The sequence below is a fragment of the Salvelinus sp. IW2-2015 genome, unplaced genomic scaffold (genome assembly GCF_002910315.2).
Source record: "Salvelinus sp. IW2-2015 unplaced genomic scaffold, ASM291031v2 Un_scaffold1114, whole genome shotgun sequence".
Taxonomy (NCBI): domain Eukaryota; kingdom Metazoa; phylum Chordata; class Actinopteri; order Salmoniformes; family Salmonidae; genus Salvelinus; species Salvelinus sp. IW2-2015.
This window is the reverse complement of record NW_019942733.1, coordinates 298776-326649: the sequence shown is the minus strand read 5'-3', so window position 1 is coordinate 326649 and position 27874 is coordinate 298776. Positions and strand designations below refer to the sequence as shown.

Here is a 27874-nt window from a genome sequence, read left to right as displayed (position 1 = left end):
AACAAAGCTGACGTATCTGGGTCAATCTGAATGTCTAATGGAAGTTGGATCACCACCTCACTAACGCAAGGATGAAAGTCCATGYTAATCAAATTATGTAAAGGACTTTTTAATTAGCTCCCCCTTGTCTCTCCGTGTTCGAAGCGGGCGGGCCGTGGCAGGCGACGACCTTGATTCTGATATCTGAGATGAGGTRCACGCCACGGAACTCTGTGGTAGGCAATTAAAAAAGCTCTTGTGAAGTAACTGCGGCCCTGATATCTCCCAGCTCAGCACTCCCCCAATCTTTGGAGCTGAGGGCTAATGGTATTGCCCTGCTTCACCTGGGAAACAAACCTGAACCTGGGCCAAACTCAAAAAGAAGTCAACGGTCTCATGAGCTAAGTACCTCTCTTTGTTGACACGTAATCTGTTGAGTGCCCTTGGAAAGTCATACATCTACGCAGCAACGTTGCTAATAAAACAAATATACAAAACTGAAATGTGATGCAGAAAAATGTGAGATGTTTCTGGGTGTTTATATCTTCATTCAACATAATGTGTGCGGTGTGAAGACCAATCTACGCACTCAGAGTGAATCCTCACACATGTGGAGTGGTGTTCCTCGGCAGAGGGGTCTTCCTCGGCACCTGGCTACATGGCTAAGCAGATCTGTGAGTTCTATCCGAGGCATTTAGTCTAGCTTACTCGCACAGAATTTCACAAATCTGGGGGAGGATTGTGTATCAGGGAGTCTTTCCTGGAGAGCAGGAGAATGACAGGATGCTTGCTCCCCTCCCCTCTTTTTGCCTTTGTCTCAGTGAAACACATTTAATATGACGGGCTGTGTAGTATATCCTGGCTTCATTCATGTCACAGGACGGGCTGGACATATATTGCCCAGTAACATACCTATATGGAGTTCACTATATAGCAAAGACATGGGTCGGTAGGTGACAGCAATATAACTAGTGAGGAGCGAGAGATTAGGGAGGGGGGGGCCTGAAGAGTGATAACCCAGTGAGTTATGGGACTTGAATACATAACACATTCATTGTGTGCGTGCGTGCGTAGCAATGGAGACTTACTGCACTGGTGGCCTTGCAAGATGATGCCCTTGATGGCCAGTAGGCCTCGTTGTCCTGTGCTCACAGCCTCAAAGACAATCTGCAGAGGGGAGGAGAGAAAGAGAGGGAGGTGAGAGGTTGGTAGTAGGCACAAACATAAAGAGCATCCCTAGTGCACTTCCTGTGATCTAGAAAACTGGCCATAGAGAAGGCTCATTTCCTCCCAATGCTCTACACAGTCCCCATCATGGATTTAAAAGCTTTGGATGGGTGTAAGCATCGGTTGGAGAGAGTCGCCACCATTATTCAATCCATGAGACGGAAAACTGACCGAGATGGCTCCTGTGCTTCCATTCCCTGCATGTTGAGTGAGGGAGAAGGGAGAAGCCGGGAAATGATACAGTCTACTTCCCAGTAGAGCGATGTCTGCTCCTCCACTTCCCAGTAGAGCGATGTCTGCTCCTCCACTTCCCAGTAGAGCGATGTCTGCTCCTCGCACTTCCCAGTAGAAGCGAATGTCTGCTCCTCCCACTTCCCAGTAAGAAGCGATGTCTGCTCCTCCACTGCTCCCAGGTAGAGCGGGACGATTGTCTGCTCCTTCCACTCTATCCCACGTAGCAGCTCGAATGTCCAGTGGCTCCTCCACTTCGACGCCAGCTAGTAGCGATGTCTGCTCTCCACTTTCCCAGTAGAGCGATGTACTGCTCCCCTCCACTTTCCCAGGTAGAGCGATGTCTGCTGCCTCCAACTTGCCCAGTAGAGGCGGCTGTCTGCTCCTCCACTTCCCAGTAGAGCGATGTCTGCTCCTCTATTTCCCAGTAGAGTGATGTCTGCTTCTCTATTTCCCCAATGCTGTTGGGTTGTTACAACCCCCCCCCACCATGGCCCTTATCTCTCAGGATGCAGCTGCTTAAAGACGCAGGGGCCGCCTTCCTGTTCATGCTGAGCAGAGGTTCTGGCACCCTGCCCACCCCACTTGGTTTACTGTACATCAGAGCCCTTCCATTGGTCAGAAAGCAGAGTGGCAGGACCTCTTTCCTGTGATCCTCCCTCCCTCCTCTTTATCACTCAGTCAATGGCTGTGATCTATTCCATGAAGTTGTTCCCTCCCCTTTGCCCTAGTTCCCTCCCCTTTGCCCTAGTTCTCTCCCCTTCACGGATGTGAGACAACTGGACAGCTGTAAAGAATACTGATGCCTAGTTAAGGTCGCCATATTGTTCTTAACCTATCGAGTCCTGTTTTGTTCAGTGATGGGGAGTGAACAAGGGCAGAAGGGAACAACTTCCTGGTATGAAGCGCAGCCACTAAGTCAACCCTGAGTATCTGACTTGACTCGGTCACAGAAGACAGAAATGAGGTCAAGCGAGACAATAGGTCCGTTGGCTATGGATGGCAAGTGTCTAGTTAAGATCAAAACTGAAAAGCCCCCGCTATGGAAGTCCCAGTGTTCAAAGTTTCCGAACAGCAAAAACAAACACTTAAGATAACAGAACTATGTGGGGCCCAGATATGAGGTCAGTGGATGCAAGAACACCCAAACCAAAACAATTGTCTGGGTAGACAAGAGGCAAGAGTGTCAAATGAAACTGATCAAATAAAATGTGTTTCCTTGTACTCTAAACAGTCAAAGGGGGGCTTACAGTCCTTGTTATTCATTATTCACTGTGCATTTATTCCTAGTGTCACCATTTCTGCTACTATTATTTTATCTTTATCTCTGCATTGTTGGAAAAGGACCCGTAAGTAAGCATCACTGTTAGTCTACACCTGTTGTTTATGAAGGCCATTTGACAAATATACACTGTGATTTGGTGATCTAAGCAGAATACGTCCAAAGGACAAATGGCAATTTAGAGGAATTGCAACGCTATAGGTACACTTTATATCCAGCTCCCATGCTACCCTCATGATTATGCTTCAAACTCCTTCATACGGCAGACCACAGTGAGTAAGACAGACTCAAAACAAACCGCTATTCCGCTATATAGGCCTGGGTGCAAGTAGGGAATAGGGAACCATTTAGGATACAACCTAGGCCTGCACAGCTGTGTGCATTTGCACACGCTCATATCAGTCTGATGTCCCAAAGGCCCAGAAACTGGATGTCGTCAATGAAACTTTTACTCCCATTCTCAAAGCCTACCACAATCAGGCTGAAGTAGGATGTATTGTTGAGGGACCATGACCCTAGTCCAAGGAACCTGCTTAAAAATTTGCCTTTTCTGTGTGGTGTTAACCATGGAGGAACCCAAACACACTAGTGCCCATATGCACGCGCAACAAAGGAGGATGCGAAATGAGTCATTAGCGCCACAAGATACATTGTTGAGCGGAGGCGCAACGAGATGCCTTTTATTAAAGCACCATTCAAATCGGGTTTTAATAGACTTCCATCCCTCTCCCCTCTCTCTCGCTTCCTTTTTGAGCGACGGCAGACGCCCTCCGGCCGCTAATTATGCCGTTTACGAGGGCTAATTTCAAAAGGAATGGAAAAGTAAACACCAGAGTGTAAATGTCACGACGTGCCGCGCAAGAGGTAATTAAATCTCAGGTTGTTTAATGTTTGTCGCCGTGGTGATGCTAAGCAACCTGCTCGACCCCGGCGGACCCCCAAACACCCTCCCTCCGCCCGCTCCTGCCGCGCCCTCCCCCTCTCGCCTCCTCCGCGCCCTGCCCTCCTCCTCCCGCCCTCCCCCTCCTCCTCCCCGCCTCCCCTCCTCCTCCGCCCCTCGTCCCAGTGTTCTTCTTGGTCTTACGTCGTCCTTTGGTTTATCTCCTACATTAGCTGCATCTCGTTAATGAGCTCAATTAGCCATGAAAACGTTCATGGTGGTTAGTGGGTGCTGGAGAACTAAGTTTGCTTTTCTTTTGCATAATGTGGAATCTAAAGTGAGTAGTGCTGCGCTCTGGTTTCGTGTTTATTACTTTACTACTGTTGTCCTTAGTGGAACATCCGATTCTCCACATCTTTTTACAAAATGTGTTGTCAGTAAGTTTTTGAACTTCCTAAGAACAAAAGGCTGATCTCATGCATAATACCAGATGTAGAAGAGATGACCCTCCTGGGCTCTCTCACCCTTCCCTCTCCCCCACTTGCCGCCCAACCTCCGCCCTCCCTCTAGCGGCCCAGCCTCCTCCATAGCGCCCAGCCTCCCTCCTAGCGCCCAGCCCCTTTCCCTCGCCTAGCGCCCAGCCTCCCTCCCTAGGCGCCAGCCTCGCCTCCCTAGCGCCCAGCCTCCCTCCCTAGCGCCCAGCCTCCCTCCCTAGCGCCCAGCCTCCCTGATTAAATAATTATGGCTATGTTGCCAGTGTTCCTTTACAGTTCACCTGGTAATTGTGATTTGTGTCTCTAAATGGATTGGAATGTCAGAGCAGGCAGAGTGAACGCCGCAAAATGTCAGGATCAAGATCAGAGTATGACGGTCTGAAGAAGAAGAAATTACCATATTCGAAAATGCAAGGCGTTATCCAATTAAACGTTTCTCAAGAGCAACCCACCATTGCTATGTAACAAGACCTGTGCTAATGGAACTGGCAGGTGTAAACTGAGTGGAGAGAGAACGCATATGCTGTAATTACAAATAAAGTGACAAAGCAGGTTCTGTATTCTCAGGTGGTTTTCATTTTGATAAAGCACTTAAATATACTGTGGCAATTACAGAAACCCCATAATTACTTGCTACATTTGTCATTAGGTGTAGAGCTTTGAAGAGGACGCTTTTTCATTGTTAATCTGAGAGGGTAACAACAAGTCACAATTTTGCATTCCTCTCAAATTATGCTCAGTTCAATTTCTCTGGATGGCGGAGTCGAGCGGAGAGTCTCTCCTTCTGCCCAGTGCCTCTGGGGAAACAGGTGAGGTGATTTCTCTGGGAACAGGTGGAGGTGATTTCTCTGGGGAACAGGTGGAGGTGATTTCTCTGGGGAACAGGTGGAGGTGGATTTCTCTGGGGAACAGGTGGAGGTGATTTCTCTGGGGAACAGGTGGAGGTGATTTCTCTGGGGAACAGGTGGATGGTGAAATTTTCTCTGGGGAAACGTGGAGAAGTATTTATCCTCTTCCCCATCCAGTTCCTCTCGAAGGGAAAACCTCACAGGCCTGTGTGGTGTTTCCATTGTGTCAGCACTGGCAATGCTGACCCTGCGCGCGCGTGTCTGTGACCCTGTGTGGGAGAAAACCAAACATTTGGTGTGAGCGGTAATTTCCTCGGCTGGAAATCCGGCAGCTCTGCAGCCTGAGAGTGATGCTAGAAAGTGGTTTGACCTCCAGAGCCTTGGGAGAATGTATCTACTGTACTGCCATAGAGCTGCAATGACAAACACATGAACTCTGACAGAGTTGAATATTATTATGCATGCTAATGGGCGTGTTTTAAAAATGGATCTCTTGCTGGGAACATGTCTGATGGGTTCTCATCTCCACCCACATTACCTCTACATCAGTTTCATCAGTCTGGATGTACAGCCCCCAGAGGCAAAACAACACTGTCTACTGTTTCCTACCTGGCCACAGTACAAAGGACTTTGACTTGAACAAACATTACATTTCGCTGAACAGTAGGGCCCTTAAAGACAACCATACCCCTAGTTCTATGTGCCCTTTTATAGCCCCATCCCCATCTTACTAAACCCCCACCATTCCCCATCTTACTAACGCGCTGCCCATCTTACTAACCCCCACCTCATCTTACTAACCCCCTGCCCCATCTTACTAACCCCTGCCCCATCTTACTACACCCCCTGCCCCATCTTCACTAACCCCCTGCCCCATCTTACTAACCCCCTGCCCCACCTCCTGCCCGCATCTTACTAACCCCTGCCCATTCTTCCTAACCCCCACCTCCTGCCCCATCTTTACTAACCCCACCTCCTGCCCCATCTTACTAACCCCCGCCCCTGCCTCATCTTACTAACCCCCACCTCCTGCCCCATCTTACTAACCCCCTTGCCGCCATCTTACTAACCCCCAACCTCATCTTACTAACCCCCACCTCATTTTTACTAACCGCCCATTCCCTCGCCCCATCTTACTAAACCCCTCCCCCCAGCCCCATCTTACTGAACCCCCACCCCCTGCCCAATCTTACTAACCCCCACCCCTGCCCAATCTTACTAACCCCCACCCCCTGCCCAATCTTACTAACCCCACCACCTTACCCACCATCTTACTAACCGCCCATCTCCTCGCCCCATCTTTACTAACCCCATCCCTCGCCCCATCTTACTAACCTCCAGCCCCATCCCATCTTTACTAACCCCCTCCCCCATCTTAACTAACCCCCTCCCCACTGCCCAATCTTACTAACCCCCACCCCTGCCCAATCTTACTAACCCCACCCCTACCATCCTTACTAACCCCCATACCTCGCCCATCTTACTAACCCCCATCCCTCGCCCCATCTTACTAACCTCCTCAGCCCCATCCCATCTTACTACCCCCCTCAGCCCATCCCCATCTTACTAAACCCCTCCCCCTGCCCCATCTTACTAACCCCCACCCATTTTATAACCCCAACCAACCTGCCCACTCTTTACTAACCCCCGCCCCATTTACTAACCCCCCAGCCCAACCCATCTTACTAACCGCCCTCACCCCCATCCCCATCTTAACTAACCCCTACCACCGCCCCCATCTTACTAACCCCCAGCCCATCCCCATCTTACTAACCCCCCAGCCCAATCTTACTAACCCCGCCCCCCATCTTACTAACCCCCCAGCCCCATCTTACTAACCCCCCAGCCCCATCTTACTAACCCCCCAGCCCCATCTTACTAACCCCCTCCCCCTTAATTATTTAGCCCTTTCTACATCAGCTGATATCTAAAAGTGCTGTACAGAACCCCAGCCTAAAACCCCAAAAACAGCAAGCAATGCAGGTGTAGAAGCACGGTGGCTAGGAAAAACTCCCTAGAAAGGCCAAAACCTACGGAAGAAACCTAGAGAGGAACCAGGCATGAGGCGTGGCCAGTCCTCTTCTGGCTGTGCCGGGTGGAGATTATAACAGAAGATGGCCAAGATGTTCAAATGTTCATAAATGACAGCATGGTCAAATAATAAAATCACAGTAGTTGCCGAGGGTGCAGCAAGTCAGCACCTCAGGAGTAAATGTCAGTTGGCTTTTCATAGCCGATCATTAAGAGTATCTCTACCACTCCTCGCGGTCTCTAGAGAGTTGAAAACAGCAGGTCTGGGACAGGTAGCACATCCGGTGAACAGGTCAGGGTTCCACTAACCCCCACCCATCTTATAACCCCCCCCCCGCCCATATTACTAACCCCAACCCCAGCCCCCAGCCCCATCTTACTAACCCCCACCCCAGCCTCATCTTACTACCCCACCCCCACACCCAGCCTACTAACCCCCATCTTACTAACTATCATTCTCCTATCATTGCTATGCAGACGACACACAATTCATCTTCTCCTTTCCCTTCTGATAACAGGTGGCGAATCGCATCTCTGCATGTCTGGCAGACATATCAGTGTGGATGACGGATCACCACCTCAAGCTGAACCTCGGCAAGACGGAGCTGCTCTTCCTCCCGGGGAAGGACTGCCCATTCCATGATCTCGCCATCACGGTTGACAACTCCATTGTGTCCTCCTCCCAGAGTGCTAAGAACCTTGGCGTGATCCTGGACAACACCCTGTCGTTCTCAACTAACATCAAGGCGGTGACCCGTTCCTGTAGGTTCATGCTCTACAACATTCGCAGAGTACGACCCTGCCTCACACAGGAAGAGCGCAGGTCCTAATCGGCACTTGTCATCTCCCGTCTGGATTACTGCAACTCGCTGTTGGCTGGGCTCCCTGCCTGTGCTATTAAACCCCTACAACTCATCCAGAACGCCGCAGCCCGTCTGGTTGTTCAACCTTCCAAGTTCTCTCACGTCACCACCGCTCCTCCGCTCTCTCACTGGCTTCCAGTTGAAGCTCGCATCCGCTACAAGACAATGGTGCTTGCCTACGGAGCTGTGAGGGGAACGGCACCTCCGTACCTTCAGGCTCTGATCAGGCCCTACACCCAAACAAGGCCACTGCGTTCATCCACCTCTGGCTGCTCGCCTCCCTACCTCTGAGGAAGTACAGTTCCGCATCAGCCCAGTCAAAACTGTTCGCTGCTCTGGCACCCCAATGGTGGAACAAACTCCCCCCACGACGCCAGGTCACGGAGTCAATCACCACTTCCGGAGACACCTGAAACCCACCTCTTTAAGGAATACCTAGGATAGGATAAAGTAATCCTTCTAACCCCCCCCCCCCCTTAAAAGAGTTAGATGCACACTATTGTAAAGTGGTTGTTCCACTGGATATCATAAGGTGGATCACCAATTTGTAAGTCGCTCTGGATAAGAGCGTCTGCTAAATGACTTAAATGTAAATGTAAATGTAACCCCCACCCCAGCTCCATCTTACTAACCCCCACCCCCCCAGCCTCATCTTACTAACCCCACCCCCAGCCTCATCTTACTAACCCCCACCCCCAGCCTCAATCTTACTAACCCCCACCCCAGCCTCATCTTACTAACCCCCACCCCAGCCTCATCTACTAACCTCCCAGCCCCATCTTACTAACCCCATCCCCAACTTAATAACTCCCATCCCCTGCCCCATCTTACTAACCCCATCCCCATCTCACCTGGTAGAAGTTGGGCCAGAAGGTGCTGACAGCCAGCTCCACCTGGCGCCAGGTGGGGTGGGCGGGGCCGGAGGCGTTCCACACGGGGATGCCCAGCGGACTGTTGTTCTCCTTAATGTAGATGTTGAGCCGGCCCGGGTTGGCGCCCTCGCGCTGGCCCGCCACATAGTACTGGAAGATGATGCAGTGGGTGTCGTTCTCTTTGAGCTGAGGCATGAGCAGCTGGGCCTTCTGGCCCGAGGAACGTCCGCTGGTGTTGACCATCATGAAGGCTGAACCTTGGGGGGGGGGGAAGAGAGAGGAGAGTTAATCAGTGAAACTACTAAACACACTAATACCTATAAATGACTTGAATAAACTTGACTAGAAATCAAGTGCATTTAAGATGTCACCGATTCAAACCGTTTTAAATGAGCATGAGTTGCACTGCTAAATCATGACAATTATTGATGTCCTAAATATGAATTAGACAGGGAGGTAATCCAGTAGAAACATATTTGACAGTTGGAGGTAGATACGTAAATCATTGAAAGCAGCACCTATTTTACTGTATGGCCTAATCAGCAGGCTACGTGTTTGTAGAAGATAACCTGGCCAGCTGTTGGATTCAGAAACAGGAAAATATGACATCAACACATCGAACACAGCACATACTGTACGTTAATTACTGTATCCAAATCTACCACTTCATAACTGACGTGATTATGGCAACACTAAATCAAGGTTTGTTGATACGTTAACAAAGCCTGTATACTTCATAACAAGACCATGACAAAGGAAACAGGGGTGAAGAGAAGATAAAGGGGATAAGAAGATGTCCGCYTCAGTCAGAACAACAGTTAATGAATAACCACAACGTAACATTAAGAGAACCTCTCACTAGTCAGCATGGGTTGCCAGGATGGGACTCAGTCATACAATCAATAGAACGGGCTTTGAACCTCTAACCATGGCAACTTGAATGGGGATTCCCATTATATTCCTTCTATTTCTATGAATGAGTCACTAGTCAGTATGGGTTGCCGGAGATGGGAGAGGTTCTCTTAATGTCACGTTGCGGTTATTCATTAACTGTTGTTCTGACTGAGGCGGACATCTTCTTTTCCCCTTTATCTTCTCTTCACCCCTTGTTTCCTCTGCCRTGGTTAGGAGGTTCCAAGCCCCTTCTATTCATTATATTTCTATGCTCTGGGTCCTCTCCGTGGACGAAGCTTTGAAAGACCCTGGCGTGCTCTCAGCTCATTTAAAGGGCCGTTTCAACACTTTTTTTAATGGGCAAAAAGCGGAGCGTGGTGTTTGTTTTACTGCAAAAGGCCCTCGGCCATTGTTCTGGCTCGTCTACTAGGTGTTCATTATCTACACAAACTGGTATTCCCRAGCTGAGATAGAAATATAGACTCTCTCTACAGTAGCTACTGTGTATATGCCGATTGTTGTTTCTTTCTAAAAAATAAGCGTGATGTACAAAACTAACAGGGAGATTGAGTGTAGGAGTGGAATGTACGGCCCACCAACAATGAATCAGAATTCTCATTGAAATTCTCCTCACTAAGTGCAGTATGCCCAAACAGCACAGTGGCATATCTGAAAGTCTCAAGTGTCACTAATGTATACAGCTCCATTACTTCTATTTATATATTTTTCTGCTTTTCCTTACTGAAGGTTCAGTCGCTAACGACCCCCGTCATGCCCTAAAAGCCTAGACGATGGGGATAGTGAAGGATTTAGGGGGGGTTCATAGAGATCCTAGGCACATTGATCCTGAGTGGAGAAGAGAACAGGGAAGGGACCACTTTGTCCTTGGCCTTCCTTCCCCACTTCCATTAAAGCCGGTAGAACGCTCTCTGCCATGGCAACGTTGAAGTGCCCAGTACATAGGGCTTCAGCGTCTCATCGGCAGAACTCTCATTAGTCCATTTGTGCTCCAGCGTTGGCCTTCCAGGGCTAGAGTGCAGAGCGGAAGGAGGAGTGGGAGGAATCGATACGGTCTGGAGGTAGTGAAGGGTACACCACGGACAAATCCAGGAGCAACAAATGGACGCCCTTGACCACACCACTTTTAGGGTTGAGGACCGTTGTTGAAAAATTTCAAAAATTCTCAATTTCCAAGCCAGTACCTATGATGGCGAAAGGGTTGGCGAAACAAGAACAGTTTGCTTTGAATGGATGTCTGGCGATAATCGGAAGACCACGTTGGGACAAAGAACGTTGTTTAGCACTTCGAGATATTAGCTGATGTACGAAGGGCTATATAAAATAAAATTGATTTATGTATATTTTGTCCAATTTAAAACAGAGCCGTGGCCTTAAAATTCAACCTCTTCCTACTGTTTGCAATGCTCGGAAGGATCTGAGGCCTTCAACCTAGAAGTGGTGAACAAAAGACACGTTGAAGAGCTCTATACATGCAACAAGTTTTACTGTAGTTGTCGCTCCAGCTTGTCATCCAAGGTGAGTCAGTCCCTCGCGCCAGGGTCATCCGCCGGCCTCTTTGTAATTACACATCAAACTATGACCCAACGATAGTACCTCCCTCTCCCTGGCTGTAGTATTAATAAGACAGAGGCTGCCCTCCTGTGACGTGTACATTATTGTGCACTAAAGTGAGCCTTTTCCCACTTAATTCAGATTAAATTGCAGATCAGGGTGTTAAATGTGCACCCTCCCCTCTCATTTCCCAAGCAAATCTTGCCTATGGCCTGCAGCTACGAGAGGGGTAATTTGATCTTCCATAATAATGATGGAATTGTGTTAAGGAGCCCAGACAACTCAGGCAGTCTCTGGGATTGTGTTTAAGGTTGATAAAAACTGTAGTGGGGTGGGGGTGTAATCCTTTTTAGAATTGGCGGTTCCCCCTCTCCATTACAAAATTCTTTAAACCACTGGGCTCMTAGTTGGCATCAACGTCCGTTTAGTCATTTCATGGGTATGAGAGCTCACTGCTCACCAAAAGACCCTTGTAAATCGGTTCAATCTGACTTCTGGCTATACATACTCACTACTACACTCGAGCTGGCTCATATGCTCCCTGTTGCTTCTACCGAACACACAGATATGATATCTTCTGATGACAGACATCATCCAACACCCAGGCCACAACCAAAACCCAAATCCATTCCCAATGCCACGCTACACTCTTGACCTCAAAAACTCAGAACTCTGTCGCCCCTGGCGATGAACACACCAGTACATCTGCCAATGATAACGACCAAGCTCGAGGCACAGCACCGGTTCCCATGGCCACCAGATCACCGGCGTCAACGATTTCTTCCAATTAATTTCATATTCCAATGTTTCTCGCATGGTTGCTGGTTGTTAGTACACAGGAAGACTGAAGAGTACGGAGCTGGGTCATTATAAAGTATGTTGGCAAGTTCATTGCCAAGATAAAAATGACAAAATGGTGTTTGTAGATACAGTTTAGGAAAGTGGTCCAGTTCATTTTTTCTTGACAGCCTTGTCAGAAAAACACTGCTCCCTCAAGGGATTCAGTCTTTCATAACTCGTAAATTAACTTCCATCACCAATCGTTGACATGATATCTAAACTATGCCTTTTAATTACTAGAGTCCTCTCTAATGTGCCTTCAGAGCATAGCGGTAARCTGCATTTTAGCCTTCCGTTTGGCATAACTCCTGTGCCATGATCAGAAGCACAATTTCTGTCCTTTCCAACTCACTATATATATATTTGTTCACAAGACCAATAGAAAAGAGGGACACCCTTTCATAAGTGGAGGCACATGCTCTTCCTGGTTGCCTTGAAACAACTACTGAAACAACAGAGCACCTTTCAAGGGATTGTTTGCCCCTTTCATGTTGTCCTTTATCTCTCTCTCTTTTGATATACGTTTTATTTTCAGAGCTGTCATATTCCAGGGGGAAAAGAAACAGACGAGACAAGGAGGCAATGTTGCGCCATTTGAATTTCATAGACAAAAGTTAAATCCCTCAGAGAGACTATGGGGTGCTCAAGGTCATCTGAAGTGATATAAGGTCCTAGAATATAAAGTGTTCTGGAATATTCCATCTCTGTTTCTTCAAGACTCACCACACTGCTTGTGTTGATATAGGAATGCCATTTGTTAAAATAAGTTGTTTTACTGCTAATAATGTTTGAGTATTTTGTTATGATCAATTATTCACCAACCTGTATTTCCAGGTGGCATGAAATAAAATCTTATGACTATACAAGCAACTTCAGTTAGCTGAACTTAACAGTATTTGGAGTATAAAAGTTGCATGAGAGCAAGTTAACACACTTCCAGATTTCACTCAACTTTGCATTTGTGTCACTTATAAAGCTCCATCCATTCATGATTCTTGTAAAAACCTTGTGCTGTGTGTGTGTGTGTGTGTGTGTGTGTGTGTGTGTGTGTGTGTGTGTGTGTGTGTGTGTGAGAGAGAGTTATGATCTCAGGTATCAGCCTCCTCTACTGCCAGGTGGTCTGGAACTGAATCCAGTTGCTAAGCTCTCCGATACACTTGAGAGTTTAGTGGCACCAACCATGTGAGAAATGTGAAAAAAAGACCATTATGCCTGCATTCTAACTAATGGAATTGGCATGGGAAGAACATTACACACCTGGCATGTGCCGTTCCTGTTCCTTAGAGTTATAAAACTGTATTTTTCAGCCGTGGAAATAAAGGAGGCTATCTGTTGGCGATATGTCTGCTACAAGTATTCTGTCACCCAATCAGGAACTCCACTGGCATCATTTGTATTGTTGCACTGGCTGATGACAATCGCTAACCGACACAGATGACTTTACCCTTGGTGCTCAAGGGTTGCCGGAGAGCCGTGGCCTTATCACGAGATACACAGCAGTGGGTAGAGAGACAGTGGGCGTTTGGCGCCTGAGCGTCCGCCACGGGTGAAATCACCAGCATGGTGAGAAAGGGAGGAATCCATTGTCAGTGTAGTGCTACTCGACTGCCTGAACACCGGTCATTACATTACATCGGTATCCTCACCATCTCRTCTGAGAGTGAGAATAGTAGGTTAAAAGGAGGCTCAACTGAACCAGTTGCGTTGGTAAGAAGACTACAAGTTTCAGTTTCTTCTGAATTTTGGAAATCATGAGGTATAAATATTTTAAAAAGCATCAAACTAATGCAGGAATTCACACAGCGAGTCTCACTTTGGACATAAACCTAACACACCTCAGGCAGCGAGCGGTGAGACATACTATATGACCCTTGCCATTCGTACCAGTAGTGAAAAACATCAGCTAGCCTATATTTTCACCATCTCCATAGCTTACTTATTTACTGTATCCCAATCCACACGCAATGGAGGCTCTGATTACATCACATCATTTGCCAACTATTTTAGAAGCACATCAGGGCCGGATTGTTTTAGTGTCGTCTAAAAGACACTCAGCAGGGGAAAAACTGTTCTCCTCTACAATGCCAGGTTCAGGGCCAATTAACACACAAACACTTTAAAAGCAACCAGAGGGTAATTTCCATAAAGAACAGAGCTTTGCAGTCATACAAAAAAAACGTCATGTTTTCTATTTCTATGGAGTGTGTGTGTGTGTGTGTGTGTGTGTGTGTGTGTGTGTGTGTGTGTGTGTGTGTGTGTGTGTTAGAGAAGGAGAGCGTACGAAAGAAAGAGTGAGAGAGCGAGTGCAAGATGATTCTTTTTTTTAGTTTGCCATTTCCAGCTCCCATTATGAGCGGGTATCGACCTTGTCAGTTGATGTTCATGTGCTCTTTTTTCCCCCTCATTGAGCTTTTGACATGGGAGAGAGAAGAATGACCATTTAAAATGAAAGAGTCAAACACCGATTGGACAAACCCAATTTTCTCTACTCCCACAAATGATCGTACAATCAATCACTTTCTGGTGGGATGACAAGCAACTAAACTATATATTTTTGTTTTCCTTTCTTTAAGGGATGAATTAGACCATGAATCCTCTACTGAATGGATTATGGACTAAGTGCGGCGATGCGGCCTTCTCGGTGGAAAGAAGGAAGGGATATGAACAAGTGCATAATAGTGGCCTTAATATCAGGTGAATGGAACAAGCGCTGTGCTAATGCATGTTTAAAGAGGCATTATACGGTGGGAAAAGGGAGGGGCAAGAGCACGGCGCTAGCTATCAGGCCACATTCACACGAGCCCTTAAATATTTTAGCAGGATACATGACTTAAGAGGTTAAACATGTTAGTGAGTGGATCAGTGCAAGTGGGTGGGGTGGGGCTGAGGCAGCGAGAGAGAGAGAGCGATGCGAAGATGAAATATTGGTCGGGCCGCACAGCTCAGCGCAATTGTCTTGTTGGTTCCACTCCAGCGGAATTGTTATGGCGTGTAAACAGCTCCCTACGAGTCAGCGAGATTGGTAATGAGATTTTTCTACATGGGAGGCTCTCGGAGAACGGATCAATGCCCCGTCGACGGGGAAAAGGATTAGAAAACTTGGATTTTAATCATTAACGTTTGGCCATGCAATATCATTGAGGACGCCATGCACTTGCATAAAATAAGCATGGGGACTGGGAGAAGAGTTTATTCTAATGAAGAGCGGGATCTTGAGACAGAGGACAGAGTGTCTGGCAGCTAAACAACTGTCTCAGAGTACATGCCAGCCTGTCTCCCAATTTAAGGTGCTACGAGAGGGCAAACTGCACTATAGCAGGGGCGGACTGGGACCAGAAATCGGTTCTGGAATTTCTAACACACCCTGCAATTTCTTCCCTTGAAGCCCCCACACAGGCCCATTTCTTTCCTGGAAATGGGCCCCACACCAGCTAATTATTTCCTTCAGGCCCCCAGTATTAGCCAGATAATCATTTTAAGCATAACCCACACAGATAGACAGGCTAAAAATGGTTCAGCCCATCTGGCATTTGCCCAAAATGCCAGGAGGCCAGTCCGCCMATGCACAACAATATAATTTTTTGCAATCTCCAGAAATTACATCTAGATGAGTATATAGAAAATACACCTGACAGGATCTAAAACCTCAGAGGTCACTAATTATGTCTAGCATCACAACCTGACCAAGGATGACTGACAAATCAGAGTACTCCAGGTCTTGGTATGAAWGGCCCATGTCCTACAAGGCAGACTGATTCAATGTCTATCATACAGTGCCTTCGGAAAGTATTCAAACCCCTCGACTTTTTCCCCAATTTGTTACGTTATAGCCTTATTCTAAAATGGAGTAAATTGTATTTTTCCCTCTCATCAATCTACACACAATACCCCATAATGACAAAGTGAAAATAGGTTTTAAGAAATGCTCGCAAATGTAAAAAAAAAAGTGGGTTGAAATACCTTATCTTTATAAGTATTCAGACCCTTTGCTATGAGACAYGAAATTGAGCTCACACCTGTGTATATAAGGTCCCACAGTTGACAGCGAACGTCAGAGCAAAAACCAAGCCATGAGGTCGAAGGAATTGTCCATAGAGCTCCGAGACCGATGTGTCGAGGCACAGCTCTGGGGAAAGGTACCCCAAAATGTCTGCAGCTTTAAAAAAGGTCCTAATAACACAGTGGCCTCCATCATTCTTAAATGGAAGAAATTTGGAACCACCAAGACTCTTTCTAGAGCTGTCCGCCCGGCCGAACTGAGCAATCGGGGTAGAAGAAACCTGGCACCATCCCTACGGTGAAGCGTGGTGGTGGCAGCATCATGCCGTGGGGATGTTTTTCAGCGGCAGGGATTGGGAGACTAGTCAGGRTCGAGGAAAATATGAACAGAGTAAAGTACAGAGAGATCCTTGATGAAAATCTGAGTGCTCAGGAACAGGTTCTCAGACTGGTGCGAAGGTTCACCTTCCAACAGGACAACTCGAAGCACACAGCCAAGACAACGCAGGAGTGGCTTCCAGACAAGTCTGAATGTTCTTGAGTGGCCCAGCCAGAGCCCAGACTAGAACCCGATCAAACATCTATGGAGAGACCTGAAAATAGCTGTGCAGCAACACTCCCCATCCAAACTGACAGAGGATCTGCAGAGAAGAATGGGATAAACTCCCCAAATACAGGTGTGTCAAGCTTGTAGCTCCATACCCAAGAATAATCAAGGCTGTAATCACTGCCAAAGGTGCTTCAACAAAGTACTAAGTAAAGGGTCTGAATACTTAGTGAAATGTTTTTTATTTTGAATAAATTAGCAAACATTCCTAAAAACCTGTTTTTGCTTTGTCATTATTGGGTAGTGTGATGTCATTATGGGGTAGTGTGTATAGAGGAAAAAACCCAATCCATTTTAGAATAAGGCTGTAACCTAACAAAATGTGTTAAAAGTCAAGGGGTCTGAATACTTTCAGAAGGCACTTTATATTCCAACACACAACTTTAATCTCTAAGCTTCATTTACTATTAGGAAGTACACAAATCAATAACAATTCATGGATTCAAATGATACTCTGCCATGACAAACGAACGCTGCTATAACCTTGCATGCACTCATGCAAACGTGTACACACACACACACACACACTTCGTTGCCCATGGGATTCCGTTGATGAGCGTATTTGTTTAGAATCAGATGGGTTGTTCACTTTCCATTTTGCCGTGCACAGATTACTGATTCAGGCTGGTGCCCCAGCGCTCTGCTCTTGTAACCAGGATGTGTTGTTTGTCCACTTATTGATTAACCTTCACATGCAAAGTACTTTGTAAATTGAAGTTGGGCTTATTGGAAATGGGATATGTTTAAGACCCAGTGATGAATAGCCAGAGAGCGGGGCCAGGATGGGGAGTGTTTGCCTAAAGGGGGCGTCTGATAATTGAGTTTTGACAACTCATTTCAATACAAAGCACCAGTATAAATATGGTCAGGGAACGCAGAAGTTTCCCAATGAAAAGGCCCCTCATGAAGAAGAACAGTCATGATTAACTTTATGAGCCTAATAATCTTTACTATATGGTGGATACTGGAATAGAGAGCAACTGTGCTGCACTTAATCCCATTCATCAGCTATTCATGATGAACGAGGAATAAACAGAAAAAAAATCAAACCCTTCTTGAAACTATTAACTGTTCAGCACAGCATTGCATTTTGAAATCCAATTAGGAACGTGGCAATGAAATTATTTGTCTTGCTCTTAAATGGGTTCAATTAAACTTTTTTAAATAATGGTATATGCCAATTACTGTTGCAGGTAATGTATAACGAGGGAGGGCCTTAATACAATTGCTATGATATTTAAAGCCACACTCAACATCCATACAAAATTAGCATTTCAAACTATCCACTTATGAAGTAACTAACACGGTAAAAAGGAGACCCAACAGCCCCAAGACAGAAGCGTCCTCGTTTCCCTCTCTCAAGAGAGGTGCCCTGTGGAATTCTGGGACGGCTGGCTCCCCAGCCTGGCAGGTGTCCACGGCTTAGGGGCGGCACCTGTGTCGTGGGGCGCTGGACAGGGAGGGAGCAGAGCGACTGGCCACACCATCCAGCTTCACATGATGCCAACCTCTCCCTCACTGTGCCAGGTCTACCATGCCTATCCTTTCCAGCCAGGGTTAGGCTATTTGCGACATAGCAAGTCATGCTCCTGCTATTTTCCGTAACTAAACACTTTGTAGATGTTTTTTGCTGTGCTTCCTGAAACACCATTTACAGAGCATGGGCTGCCTCTTTCAACTACATTAGCACTGCTAATGGGGCAGAGAACCTTGAGATTGGTAGCAGCAGTGTCACTCCCTGGCCATGCCCAGTGAGCCTACAGCCCCCTCTAATGAACACACAGTGACTAAGGACAGTGAGGCCTTTTAAAAAATACACTTTGGTCAACAGAAGGAAGTATGACCGAGAGAGCTGCATTGATTGTGCACAATCTGTCCCTGATGTTGCATTTCCTGCACGTGTCCGGCGTAAAAGAACAGGAAGTGTTTTTCAATGGGCCCTGTTAACAGTTGACTGGGGTAAATACAGGATTTATTAAGCAGGAATAATGTAAAAGTCCATAAGATAACACTGTCTCAGTGCAGTCGTGCATCCTTCCAGGTGCAACTACTTACGGAAATTAGGTTTCAGATATTACAAATACAATATAGATATTCAGGGTGCCAATGCAGGAGGACAGAYTGTGGCTTTTCATTTTWATTTTTTTATTTAACCTTTAAGTAGGCAAGTCAGTTAAGAACAAATAGCTTTAAAGCTTTGACGATGGGTAAGGGAGTAATAGCATTGATATACAGTGCCTTGCAAAAGTATTCAGACCCCTTGGATTTCTTCATATTTGATTGTTATAAAGTAGGATTAAAATTGATTTGTCAACAATCTACACAATATACTTGAACATAAAACAAACTTCCCAAGAAGACCCACAGCTGTAATCAATGTCAAAGGTGTTTCTAACATGTATTGACTCAGGGAGCTGAATCCTTATGCAACGACTATATTTTAGTTTCAGCTCCCTGAGTCAATACATTGGCATTGATTACAGCTGAGTCTTYTCGGGGAACTCTAAGAGACTTGCACACCTGGATGGTGGAATATTTGCCCATTATTTTTTTCAAAATTCTTCAATCTCTGTCAAGATGTTGGGGATCATGACTTGACAGCAATTTTCAAGTCTTGCCATTGATTTTCAAGCAGATTTAAGTCAAAACTATATATCTTGGCCAGGAACATTCACAGTCTTCTTCGTAAGCAACATCAGTGTAGATTTGGCCTTGTGCTGTAGGTTATTGTCCTGCTGAAAGGTGAATTCCTCTCCCGGTCTCTGGTGTAAAGATAGAAACAGGTATACCTCTAGGATTTTGCCTTAGCTCCATCCTGTTYCTTTTTAAACTGAAAAACTCCAGTATTTGTCGATGTCAAAAATACCAATACCATGATACAGCCACCACCATGCTTGAAATGAAGGAGGCAGTCAACTCAAAAATTGCAATTTGCCTCCAAACATAAGGCTTTGCATTTAGGCCATTAAGTGTATTCCTTCGCAGTTTTTTGTTGTTGCAGTATTGCTTTAGTGCAGGGGTCTCCAGGAACAGGGTTGGGGTGAACCTATAGGACGGTAGCTCTCCAGGAACAGGGTTGGGGTGAACCTATAGGACGGTAGCTCTCCAGGAACAGGGTTTGAGAGCCCTGCTTTGTGCCTTGTTTCATACAAGATGCACATTTTAGAACCTTTTTTTATATGTATATTTGTATTATTTTCACTCTGTCATTTAGGAGTCACTGCAATGTTGTTGATCCATCCTCAGTTTTCTCCCATCACAGACATTGAACTCCGTAGCTGTTTTAAAATCACATAACATCCCCGATAAGTAACATCCCCGATAAGTTTCATTCCTGTCCTGCAGCTCAGTTCAGAAGGACGACTGCATCTGATTTGTCTGGGTGGTTGAATACATCATCCCCAGCATAATTATTAACTTGACCACGCTTAAAGAGATATTCAATGTGTGATTTGTTATTGTTACCCATCTACCAATCACTGCCCTTCTTCATGAGGCTTTCGAAAAGCTCCCTGGTCTTTGTAGTTGGATCGGTGCTTGAAATGCAAATCTTGATTAAGGGACCTTACAGATGTTGCATTTATGGGGGGACAGAGGAAGGGGTAGCCATTTAAAAATCATGTCAACCACTACTGTATTATTTCACACAGAGTAAGTCCTTGTAAGTTGTGATTTGTTAAAGGAAAAATCCACCCAAAACCACTCATTCCAACCATCACTGTGGCCCCATTTGGCTCAGATGGTAGAGCATGGCACTTGCATGCCAGGYACMACCCATACGTAAAATGTATGCACGCATGAATAAGTTGCTTTGGATAAAATTGCATATATTATTTCTTGAATTTACATTGTTAAATATCATTAATATGTGAGAACAATATTTTTGTGAACAAATGTTTCATTTTGGCGWTATAATAAAGGTTGGTAGCAACATTGAAAATCGTTGTGGAAATCTGTTGCAGCTCAAGTCGACTACAAAATCCACAATGCCCTGTATCCACACGCACCAAAAGTACACAGGGCTGGATTGCTAGGTAGCTAGCTAGSAAACATTTATCAGCATGACAACGTGAACGCGATTGGTCGACAGTCTGCAGGGTGGGGCGTTAGGAATCCAATGAATAATGGAATGTATATCTCATTTCCGAAATATCTCTGGTGACATCCTAGACTAAAGAGGCAGACAAATAGGAATAATGTGCCAGAGAGACCTTTAAATTACACATTTGAGGTCGGAAWATCACAAAAATATGATCAGTGGCTCATTTGAGAGAAGACCTCCTCCCGAGTTATGACATCGGCCTGTATTGAAATCTGACATGTATGATAGACGTTTTCACCATCTAAAAGACGTACTCCTATTAACGTAAAGAGACTATCACAGTGCTACGTCATAACGGCTGGATTTCTGCCTGCTTGAACGCCAATTTCTCAGATGCACATGAAATCATGAACTGACCCAGGGAATTGATAGAACATCACTCAGAGATRCACAAAAACAATATAACATTCAAAATGGGTGAACTTTTCCTTTAARGCAAATTTTACTGCTGAACTAATTCAGGCTTGCCTAAACAAACTATTTTAGTTCAGAATTTTTTCACTTTCACATGAGTATTTTGTGTAGGTTGTTGATAACAAAATGACAATTTAATCTATTTTCATCTTACTTTGTAACACAACAAAATGTAAAGAATACTTTTGCAAGGCACTATATAAAACTTATCCCACAAATTGGAGGAGCCAAATCTAATTCACTCACTTAGGTGTTGGTATTTTTTCTAATTATGCAGTCCAAGCATGGAAGACTGACTATAACCGTCCATTTTCCTTGCCTGTTACACCTTCCATAATCACCATCTGGACCATCTCTCCAATGTCTCCATCTCCTGCTGGAAATCGTTACCTTTCTACCCATGTATCAATGACTTCACATCTATTGCATTAAATAGAGCTCTCACATTATAGTCCCGGTATCAACTCATGTAGCTCACAGGGACGTGCACTCAGTCTAGAGCGAGTGCTAATCAAAGAGCAGAGGTTGGAGGTACTACATTTTTCCAATTAGCTTTTTTTCAGGAAACAATGAAGGGGCGGCCAGTGCGGCATGTTCGATGTAATTTGGCGTAATGACTRCGGCGCTCATTATGGCCGAACGCTGTCGGGTCCTGAACTTTGAAATCATTACCCGCGGTTGGATTTCGGCTGGAGAGAACTGCACTTCACTCTTTCGACACCGCACACCTCCCAACTCAGAGGTCGCTCGGCGCGGGGAACGAACAACATTTTCCAAATGGGCGACGTGGAGGACTGGGCTGCTTTCGAGCTCTCGCGCCACTCCAGGATTTGTGCCTATAATCCCTCTTACCTTTTAACGAGGAAAAGTTACGTTTCAGCAGGTGCTGTGCACCTTGAGGTTAACCACAGTCTTAGCTGAGAACCCACTCCCAGAGAGTCTCTGCTGAGTGTGCACTTCCAGGCCACAATGTCAAATCAACTCCAGCAGAGCAGGTAAGGATAGGAGACATCTGATTGCTGTGTATTATGTACAATCAAAACATAGAAAGACTTTTGTGAATCACCATCTCAAAATCTGGATTTTGGTCTCCAAGGATGCAACCTTTGTCACAAACGTAACTAGTCACTACGAACACCCAACATAAGGTGCAGCAAAAACAATGTGCCACCTTCACTGCCTTTCATTGAGAGTATTTTAACTTTTTGTATTGTTTGTTGGTTTGGCAATGCCACTGTCAGCCAGAGAAATATGCTGAGAAGGATTATCACCACAGCAAGAAAGGTACTTGGAGTCAAACAGACAGGCCTGGATGAGATCTTTAAGGTCAGGGCCCTCCGCAAGGCTCACAAAATTATTTTAGACCCAAGCCACCCCCTATACCCGGACTTTGAACTACTCCMMTCTGGGYGCAGGTATAGGGCACCCCTCAGCAGGAAAAACACAACTAGACAGTCATTTGTGCCAGGTGTGATRTCCCTCCTAAATAGCTCGGGCCAATGTTCCTACCCACTCAGTAAGGCCAGCAGGCTAGTYTCTTTTTATTGGTATGTAACTGTTATGAAAGTTGTATTGTCAATTTGTTTTGTGTTTAAACACAACTTTAAAACRTGTACATGACACTGCAACAAAATTTCACCATGGGGACAATAAAGTCAGTAAGTAAGTAGTCAGTGACTGAGTCAAAGTGACACATGACATTAACAAATTCTGGTCAACAGAGCTAATTTATCAGAGTCCATTGTGTACAGGTAGTTTCTCTCAAGTCCGTCAAGGCAAAGCTTTTAGTGACGCATCTCTTTACCCAGGAGTCCCATAACCCTGAGACAGTGTTTTAAGAAAATAATACATTTCAGTCTCACAAAATTAAACGGCTTCCGTGGATTGTGTGAACACCTGCAAATATTTCTGCCATGTATACCATCTGTTTCCTTAGAAACTAACAGATCTGTCTAGTCAAAATAATGGGGGGGGGGGGAACGGGCACGTAGGGGTTTGGAAGACTGACACAGGAAAGTCCTTGTGTGCTGATCAGATATGCAAACTGCTGTGTGTCGTAAGGTGTCTATTGTGTGGGTATTGTCTTCGATGTTCACCTCTGTTCCAGTGTTCCTCTGCGATGGTACAGCAGAGTTATTTGCAGATATGATGTGGGAGGTCTGCAGCCTTCGCTTCAGGCCACAACTGTATCCAGTCAAACCGGTTGACTATTTATGGCTTATTTCCGAAGAGAAGAATTGAGAAGATTAGAAATGTCTATCCTCTAACACCTCAGAGTGTCCATGGCTTGAGGCTGTGTGTTTTAAACTTGCAGCKGATGGCGTGTATTGTATCGTTATCAAAGTTTGGTTGTGTTATACATAAATAGTTATCCATCACATCAATCTCCTGGAGCGTGGTTGTATGATGCCGATTATCGTCAGGTGAATAATTCATGAAGGTTATGCCCTTTTTATTGATAGTGCTTAAGGTAGAGCCATTTTTTCACGGCTGCGGGAGAGTCACGGAACGGTCTCCCCATTTGAGAAAAGAGAGCCCCCCCCCAGAACTTGCTTTCAAGTGCCCGTCTTTGTTCAGTCATTGCCTTATTCAATTGCTAAACTGATGATAATGGCTGATAATTGTGGCCCAGTACCTGGGACTCTCCGCCTGATTGCCGGAGGCCAGACGGAGTGGAAGGGACGTCAGAGGCTGTGTCTCGTTACCGTAGCGCTGAGATGAAAGGGACTACTTTCACTGGGTACACTTATTACCATTAAAAACAATCACTTCAGCTCTCCTCAGTACTCCGTTAGGTATCATTTCCTACAGTTGTTTTCACACTCAGATGAAAATGAGACCACAGGAAGTAGATGTATGGCTCTGATCTCCAGTGAGAGATGCTTTATTGCAGTGTTAACCTTATAGGTCGTTTAGACCAATTAAGTTCAACCAATCTGACAGGAAATAGTMATTTAAAAAATGTAGCATTGAAATTGTGTTACAGCCATACCTTTGCCACTACTCAGACACAAGCTGTTGCAGATATGCATTCCAGCTAACACATTTAGGCCGTGTCCGACAAGCACATACAGAAACACACATTAAAGGAGCCAAGGCTGATGTGCAGAGGGCTCCGGGGAGGGAGTGAAAAGTGTGGTGATTTATTGGGACTTCCCCCTTTGMAAAATATTTTAACCTCGCGGCTGCGGCTGTAACTAGTTCCCCCTCTGTGTTGTGAGACACGGCGCAACCCTGCTGACTGGTGACTGTGGGGAGCACCGATTTATGGGACCTGACCCTGCAACAAATCACATTCCAAAGCTGAAGCGGCACACAGACGTGTCCCCGTGAAGCGCCTCGCTCCTCTACTCACCATCACCGGCTCATCCAATTTAAAGAGGTGCCATCTCAARCAGAGATGCCCATTAGGAAAGCAACGCAGTCCTGAAAATGAGACGCGCTCCACCAAGCTACTAGGCTGGTGTTGTGAAGCCAGGGTAACGGAAAAAACAGGGAAATAAGCCATACATTGATACAGGGCATAAATGTATATTTTAATTAACACGGCGCCCGGAAGAGGAAGCCCAGTAACACCTCAAGCAGAGATTTTCATTCTCCTGTCGAGTGCATTATTTCAGGCCATAATTCTCAGTGCAGCAGGGCCAGCCAGCCAGCCAGCCAGCCAGCCAAATTGAACAGCCCTACTGCTGGCAAGCTCCATTTAACCATTCGACAGCGGCTCGACTGGACACACAAACTGGAAAAATCAGACAAATGTAATGCTGCTCAAAAGCCCCAATAACAAGACCGGGTACATGGAAAGGACAGCTGAAGTAGACTGTCGACTTTATTTTATTACCAGGTTTTGTTTCAGACTGAAAATTTTCAATTTCACGGGTATGACAGAAATAATCGTTCTTCCGCATGAGAAGAATGACATCTTTGGAAACTGGGCCATGATTTTCGACTATAGGTTTTGGTTGTAAGATATGTAGTTAAATGTGGATTACCGTATGGTAGATTCCATTAGAAATCTACTTCATCAATCTCTTACAAGGTTTATCTTCAAATGGTTGAAGGCGACAGACCCTTATAGTTTCACACTGTGGGATAGCAGTTCTGGATCAGTACAATAATACATAGACATGAGAGAAGAAAGTGATCATGGACCAACAGAGACATGTAGAGGAAGGAGAGTCGGATCAGTGGACAAACAGAACATGGTAGAGGAAGAGAGTCTGATCAGTGGGACAAACAGAGACATGGCAGAGAAGAGAGGTCTGGATCATGGACAAACAGAGACATGCAGAGGAAGGAGAGGTCTGGATCAGTGGGACAAACAGAGACATGGCAAGGAAGAGAGTCTGGATCAGTGGGACAAAACAGACATGCAGAGGAAGGAGAGGTCTGGATCAGTGGGACAAACAGAGACATGGCAAGGAAGGAGAGGTCTGGATCAGTGGACAAACAGAGACATGCAGAGAAAGAGAGTCTGGATCAGTGGGACAAACAGAGAACATGTAGAGGAAGGAGAGTCTGGATCAGTGGACAAACAGAACATGGTAGAGAAAGGAGGTCTGATCAGTGGGACAAACAGAGACATGTAGAGAAGGAGAGTCTGGATCAGTGGACAAACAGAGACATGCAGAGGAAGGAGAGTCTGGATCAGTGGACAAACAGAACATGGTAGAGAAGGAGAGGTCTGGATCAGTGGACAAAACAGAGACATGGCGAGGAAGAGAGGTCTGGATCATGGGGCAAACAGAGACATGCAGAAGAAGGAGAGGTCTGGATCAGTGGGACAAACAAACATAGGAAGGATCAAATCAGTGGGACAAACAGAGACATGGTAGAGAAGGAGAGGTCTGGATCAGTGGGACAAACAGAACATGCAGAGAGAAGGAGAGGTCTGGATCAGTGGGACAAACAGAGACATGGCAGAGGAAGGAGAGGTCTGGAATCAGTGGACAAACAGAGAACATGGTAGAGGAAGGAGAGGTCTGGATCAGTGGGACAAACAGCAGACCATGGTATGAGGAAGGAGAGGTCTGGATCAGTGGGACAAACAGAGACATGGTAGAGGAAGGAGAGGTCTGGATCAGTGGGACAAACAGAGACATGGTAGAGGAAGGAGAGGTGTATGGTCAGGGTTATAGAAAGGGAATGTGACTCTCTACCCCCTCAGCTGCTCTTGCAGTCTGTTCACTCCCTTCCCTTCTCCCTGACACAGCTCACCCCCAAGGACCAGATCAATTCAACACTGACCCACCTCCCCAGTCCCACATTACAGGACTTATGCTGACAGAGAGAGGTTTCCTGTCTGGAAGGTGGGCACTTTTGAAGTGAGCTTAGTAGTTTATTAGTGAAGAGGGGGTTGTGGTGTGTGTGTGTGTGTGTGTGTGAGGGCGGGAGGGGGATCATTGACCTACAGGTCCCGTCTAAGAGACTGTCCTACAACACAAGCTCGGAAAAGGAGATTATGCGCGCGCCTCGGAAAAGAGGTTGTGTGTGACTTCCTGACTTTGACAAAAATATGGCCACCACAAAAGGCACATAAAAAAAAAGGTACAAAAAGGCACAGTTTGCAACTGGCAACCAAGATAGATCGAGAGAACGAATGTGAGTCATAATGAACTTGTACACGATGAGCAGTGCTGAGCAACGAAGGGCAGGGGAGGGGTGGACATGGGTGAGAGATGGTCCCAGTTGGGTCTTCTTGGCATCATCTGTGTTTGTCTGGAATTAGTGGGCAAGGTTTTAATTACGGCCATGTGCGCTCTGATAGGTGGCTTTGTAATAACAGTCGGTCCCCATGGCAGCAGCATGAAAAGAAGTTAGTTAGACCCCAGTGAATGACTGACTGACGGGGGGGGGTCGTGTTCAAAGGCCTGACGTGATATGGCTGCTCTCACTCATGTGGCCAACACTGATAAGCCCCTTTAACACGGAAATTAACCCACCGGTTTGGAAGCAACCAGCGTAACGACGCTCCGTAAAAAAATACAAATGTAACCAATACTCTGTTGTTCGGTTGCCATATGAGATGACTGGTTCCAGAAACGGACGGCTGCTTATCAAAAAACCTCTGAGGTCTGGCAGCCTGTCTTCAAATGCAAAAAAAAAAGKTTTTAACATTTATTTCACTAGCCAGGAGGAGACGTTCAAAACATGGYCATCGTTGGTCTGTCCAAAAACACTGATTGTCGATTCCTTCATTGAGTCAATGAAACAAAAATTCCCTTAAATTAATTAATTAAATTAAGTTGAGTGAATGGATGAGCCACATCGTTGACCAGTACTAAGACGAGTCTTCGGATGAGTCTTTGGATGAGGGCCAGGGTGCCCCATGAGATGACCTGAGTGTGGTTGGCTGAACATCTGGTCATGCCTCAGTAGGTACGTCAGGCTACAAGGGGGCCTTGCTCTAGATCCAGCTGTGGAGGCATAATGGGGGTGCTGGGGTGTATGCCCATCATGGACCATAGCCAGACATCAACCAATCACCGCAATGTCCGAGGGTAGCAGTCAGAACCCGGCCATAGGGATAAACAAGGACCATTGCTAACCTCACTATGCTAACCTCCACATAACAATTAAACAAAGCTTTCAGGGTGGAAATATATATTTTGCGTTTGTATACATATTTTTCGTTTGTATACATTCGTTTGTATACATTTTGACGTTTGTATACATGTGTAAACAATGACATTGGTTTTGTACTCAGCTTCAGGTACTTATTGATGAGAGATGGGCAACA

At 45.9% G+C, this 27874-nt stretch overlaps 1 protein-coding gene across 1 annotated transcript in view; it reads right to left on the bottom strand.

The window, feature by feature from the left end:
- The window catches only part of LOC112069772 (receptor-type tyrosine-protein phosphatase mu-like), a 130772-nt gene that overhangs the window by 21721 nt on the left and 81177 nt on the right, over positions 1-27874 (bottom strand). The window contains exons 3-4 of the mRNA XM_024137148.2: positions 8687-8964; positions 1068-1146 (exon numbers count right to left, since the gene is read on the bottom strand). Coding sequence (XP_023992916.2) covers positions 1068-1146; positions 8687-8964 — 357 coding nt within the window. The remainder of the gene's footprint in view (positions 1-1067; positions 1147-8686; positions 8965-27874) is intronic.